Raw genomic sequence first — 5535 nt, 5'->3', positions numbered from 1 at the left:
GGTGGCGCCCCTTCCCGCAACCCCCGGCCGGGTCGCAGCCTCCCCGTTCTCACCCAGCCTCGGGTGTTCTCTGGTCTGAAAGGAGGAGGAGGAGCCTCCCTCCTCCTCCTTTCAGACCAGAGAAAAGCTGATGGTAGAAATGGGTCACTATCAAAGCAGAGTAGCAGATCTGGAGTCAGCGCTGAAGCAACAAGGACAGGTAAGCTCATCAATGAGCACACCTTTTTCTCAGACAAAATAGCTACATTCTTCAGTCACTCATCCGTCTGGCATTACTGGACCAACCCCCCCCTTCTCACCCTAGCCGAGAAGGTAACGCGCACGTCCACGCACGCTCTCGCATTCTGCTTATGTGACAGCAGCCTTTCCTCAGTGGTTAGAATACATCAAAGTGACCAAGTCAGCACTTCAACAGAAGATGTTGGACATTGAAAGTGAGAAGGTAGACAGACACGCGACATCAGCCAAGGGGAACTCCGGCAATGTGCCCCAACAATTCTGACCTTGAGCTGTGCTAGGATATGTTCTGCAAGCAGAAGGGCTACCTGGATGAAGAGTTGGACTTCAGGAAGTGTTCCATGGACCAGGCTCATAAGGTAAGCCGCCCTCAAATCTCCCGCCGGACCACTGATGGACGAGGATTGCGGCCCAGAGGATCCTGGAGCTGGAGGCCATGTTGTACGAGGCGCTACCGCAGCGGGACTGCCCCGCCACGGACGGCGAAAAAGCCAGCCACGCTGGCGTGAATGACGTGCTGACGGCGGATCAGAGAGAAGAGCTTAGGAGCGCCGTGGACCAATGGAAGCGAGCCCTGATGTGCGAGTTGAGGGAGCGCGACGCTTGCATCCTCCAAGAGAGAATGGATCTGCTGCACAGCGCGCAACAGGTAAGGGCCCAAAGCCAGCCCGGCACTTACTTGCACGCTTACTGGCTTTTGAATGCCACTTTCCATTTGTCCGTCCTAGAGGAACAAAGAGCTGAAAGAATTCATCGAAGCTCAGAAGAGACAAATCAAACAATTGGAGGAGAAGTTTCTGTTTCTCTTTCTATTCTTCTCCTTGGCCTTCATTCTGTGGCCCTAACACCAGCTGGTGAGTGAGCTCCAGCGGCACCGCACTCGACACCTCCGATACACTGCCAGCCGGTCTCAGACGTTGGCAGACGCTCCGATGCCAACGTATACCCCCCGCCACGGTGACAGAGGCACCGCGTCACACCGGCGCTCATCCAATCAGAAGGCAGGAAAAGCAAATTCACATGCAGGGCACTTTTGAACCAGAAGAGAGCGCCACAAAAAACGGTTGTTGCCCCAAACGCGCACTAAAAAGGGTCAGAATAACAAGAGTCCCACTGGCCAGCCGGGGCCACCCGTCCAGCTGTTTCTTCAGGGGGGAAAAAAATTGGAGTCACCGGTGAGTACATTTTGCATTTAGCTCTGCTTTTCTGCTTCTGTCTTCAAGTGTGTGGCATCCTGCGATCAAAGATTCAGCCAACCCCAAAGCGGTTGACCTCAACGTCCCACCACCATGCCTACCAGAGCAGGTGACGTGATGCTTTGGACATCCTTCCGTCTCAGATGCCCAAAAGTACTCTTTGCCACATCTGCGGCAATACGGTGTCTTTTCAAAGGTGCAAATAAATCCAGCGTGGGCGGAACACGCACGTCTTCGGTTTTTCCCGCTTTGTTTGTGTGACAGCTGTTGTGAAAATTTTATACAAATAAAGTTGTATAGTACAGGTTTGGCCAAGCCGCAACTCCCGAACCGCATGCGGCTCTTTTATGTTCATATCAACATTTGTGTGTGTGTGGGGGGTTGTGCGTGTTGGCTTCACTTGAGTTCAATTTGGTATTTTGGTCAAAAGCGCATGTGGTGAAATTCCACAAAGTAGGATGGGCAAACACATTTCTTTAAACTATGAGTGTCAATTGGGCTCTCGAAATGGCAGGGAAAAGATGCACAGCAAAACGAAAATACGTAGATGAACACAGGACGTTTTAATCAGAGTGGGAAAGTTTCTATTTTTTGTTGAACGTGATGGCAAACCATTCTGCCTGATATGTCAGACCTCAGCGCATTTCAAAGATTCAAATCTTCAGCGCCATGCACTTCAGCTCACTCCATGCTAACATTGATCAGGCGTCGAACCCGCAACATCATGCTTAAGAGGTGGCCATGCTAACCAGTGCGCCATTACGGCAACGCATAATAACTAAGTCTACTGATCAAAACAGCGGTTACTATATGACGTCACTACGTCGTGGTCACGTGACGCAGACAAGACGTCAATGGACGTGGGCAGAGTTAACTTGTTTAAAAGGGAGTGGGCAGAAGAAATATTTAATTTATTTAAATCTATTTTGAGTGCACACCATTATGCCAATGCATAACAACTGTAAATCTACTAAACAAAACAGCGGTTGCTATATGACATCTGCCACGTCGTGGTCACGTGACATACGTGACGTCGATGGGCGTAACTTTCGCCGGAATTCAAATCCGCGGGGAGAGTTAACTTGTTTAAAAGAGAGTGGGCAGAAGAATTATTTAATTTATTTAAATCTATTTGGTGTGTGCGCCATTATGTCAATGCATAACAACTGTAAGTCTACTAAACAAAACAGCGGTTGCTATATGACGTCTGCCACGTCGTGGTCACGTGACGCGGACGTGACGTCGACGCCTACTTTACATCCCACCGATCACAGGACCCCTCGGCTGCATAACCGTGCCCCCTTCCCAACCAATCGGATTTGCTATACGCGAAAACGACGCCAATGGAAAGAGCTTCCGCCCAAATTTAAATCCGTGGGCGTGGCTCGCAGCAGGAAGTAGGAAAATGGCGGCGATGTTGACAAAGACACAGCGGATGGTAACATACGACTAACAAGAGAAATATTTTTATTTTCTGCTTGCAACTGGACCGTCCAGAGCGTACACGGTAAGTACAACTCATCGTTTTTAAAAAGAAGTACTTTTGTTGCCCTGAAAAGCGAGTGAGCGTGGCGTTTGTGGGGGACGTCGAATTTCGACGATTCTTTCTGGTCAACGGTTGTAAATGATTGTGTTGATTAAAAAAGAAAACTTGATGTAACTCTACTTTTAACTGCCGTTTCAGATAGATTTGGAATTGCATCACATCCAATTTTGCCTAGAGCGTACACGGTAAGTAACACTCGTTGTGTTTAAGGAGATTTACGTTTGTAATAGCAGAAGTGTAGCCGCGTTGCGTTGTACGTGTGAATGTTGGTCCAGGCGAAATGTTAATGTTTAATTTCATTCCTTTAGGTTCCACGGTGTTTGTTGGCTGCAAGTTTTCCACTGCAAGAAGAGGCTCATATCATTGACCAGGAGCGAGCTACAATGGTGAGTAGCCATAACATTTATGTTAAACACTTCCTATTTCATGTCTAACAGTACTTGATTTAACAAATAACCATAAATAAATACAGTGTGGGCACTGAAGTTAACATATGTGATTATACTGCCTAATCTGTCACCGAGTAGATTGTTGCAAAGTAATATAAGATCCAAAGTTGTAATTCAGAATAGTTTTCAAAAGAAGGCCATTAGAATTATATACAAGTCTGATTACCCTGAACAAGCTATTAATTAAATCACAAATTCTTCAATTCAAAGATTTGGTAGATTATCAGACAAATAATGTCTAACAGTAATTGATTTAACACATCACGATAAGTAGATTGAGTGTGGGCACTCTCAAATTAACATATATGATTATACTGCCTAATCTGTTACAGAGTATGTTGTTGCCAAGTAATGTAGAATAGATCCAAAGTAGTAATCCAGAATAGTTTTGAAGAGGCCATTAGAATAATAAACAAATCTGATTACCTTGAACATAATAACAAGCTAAGTGTTTAATATGTCCTATGAAGTCGAAATTGGGCACCGTCATGTGGTGAAATTTGGAATTGCATCACATCCAATTTTGCCTGGGAACAAACAGATTAAATAAATCTTAGTTTTGAATAAGCCACTCCTTCTCAAACAAGTAAACTCTGCCCATTTCGCGCAGTAGATGTTCTGTTAATATCTAGTATTTATACAAAGTCATAATTTAAATTGCTTTCAACCTTCATTCATCGGTTCAACCAACATTACTCGCTCTTACTACCAACTTGTATTGATTTAACTAAGCGTTTAATACTTCCTATCAGGTCTCAAGGCAAGATTTGGCAAAATACAGTTTCAGCAAATCCAATTTTGCCAGGGAACAAAAATAGATTAAATAAACTAAATAAGTCTTCTTCCCAATAAATAAATCAGAAAAGTCTGTCTTGTAACCAGTCCTCTTCAAACAAGTAAAGTCTGCCCATTTTGTGCCGTAGATTTTGTGTCCATGCCTAGTATTTAAACAAAATCATAATTTAAACGACTTCTTGCCTTCATTCACTTTGGAAATTTGGAATTGCAGCAAATCGAATTTTGCCAGGGAACAAAAATAGATCAATTAAACTAAGTCTTCTTCCCATTAAATAAATTAAAAAAGTCTGTCTTGTAACCAGTCCTTTTCAAACAAGTAAAGTCTGCCCATTTTGTGCCGTTGATTTTGTGTTAATGCCTAGTATTTATACAAAATCATAATTTAAAGGACTTCATTCCTTCATTCACTTTGGAAATTTGGAATTGCAGCACATCAAATTTTGCCTGGGAAGAAAAGTAGATTAAATAAATTTAATAAGTCTTACTACTTCCCATTAAATAAATTAAATACGTCTTACTTGTTCCCACTCCTTTTCAAAACAGTAGTTTAAAACGAGGGCCCTTCACTCAACCTTTAACCCTATTTATTCACCTTCTAGGCTAAGTGTTAAAGGCTAAGTGTTAAAGGCTAAGTGTTAAAGGCTAAGTGTTAAAGGCTAAGTGTTAAAGGCTAAGTGTTAGAGGCTAAGTGCCAGAGGCTAGGCGCCAGAGGCGAGTTTTTGTGGGCTGAAGTTTTAGTGGGGTTAGTGTGAATACAATCCAAAAGAATACAACAGAATACAATACAATAGAATATAATACATAGATTAAATTCAATAGCTCTTACTACTTCCCATTAAATAAATTAAATACGTCTTACTTGTTCCCAATCCTTTTCAAAAAAGTAGTTTAAAACGAGGGCCCTTCACTCAACCTTTAACCTCAACCCCGCACGTCACATTGTGTTGTATCTGTGAATGTTGGTTGTGGCCAAATGATAGTTTTCTTTCATTCGTTTAGGTTCCACGGTGTTTGTTGGCTATGTTTTCCACTGTCAGAAGGATGAAAATACAAAGTACAACGCTTGGACGTGGGCGAAGACGTCACCGGTGAGTCCTTCCTTCCTATTTATTTACCTTCTAGATGCTAGAGGCTAAGTGTTAGAGGCTAAGTGTTAGAGGCTAAGTGTTAAAGGCAACACAATACGAACAACACAACACAATACGAACAACTCAACACAATATGAACAACACAATATGAACAACACAACACAATACGAACAACACAACACAATACGAACAACACAACACAATACGAACAACACAACACA

At 43.3% G+C, this 5535-nt stretch overlaps 1 protein-coding gene across 1 annotated transcript; it reads left to right on the top strand.

The window, feature by feature from the left end:
• Positions 1–550: 550 nt before the first annotated feature.
• On the top strand, positions 551–1091 carry LOC125971710 (janus kinase and microtubule-interacting protein 3-like). The gene is made up of 3 exons (XM_049724662.2): positions 551–596; positions 653–886; positions 966–1091. The coding sequence occupies exons 1-3, from the start codon at positions 579–581 to the stop codon at positions 1080–1082; spliced, it is 369 nt and encodes a 122-aa protein (XP_049580619.2). The 5' UTR covers positions 551–578; the 3' UTR covers positions 1083–1091.
• The last annotated feature ends 4444 nt before the right edge of the window (positions 1092–5535 follow it).

Source organism: Syngnathus scovelli, unplaced genomic scaffold (assembly GCF_024217435.2).
Source record: "Syngnathus scovelli strain Florida unplaced genomic scaffold, RoL_Ssco_1.2 HiC_scaffold_65, whole genome shotgun sequence".
Lineage (NCBI taxonomy): Eukaryota > Metazoa > Chordata > Actinopteri > Syngnathiformes > Syngnathidae > Syngnathus > Syngnathus scovelli.
The sequence above is the reverse complement of the archived record's forward strand: the minus strand, read 5'-3'. Positions and strand labels throughout refer to the sequence as shown.

Coding starts and splice junctions, on each gene's coding strand:
- LOC125971710 (XM_049724662.2), top strand. Junction 887..965: donor TGCTGCACAGCGCGCAACAG/GTAAGGGCCCAA, acceptor TGTCCGTCCTAG/AGGAACAAAGAGCTGAAAGA.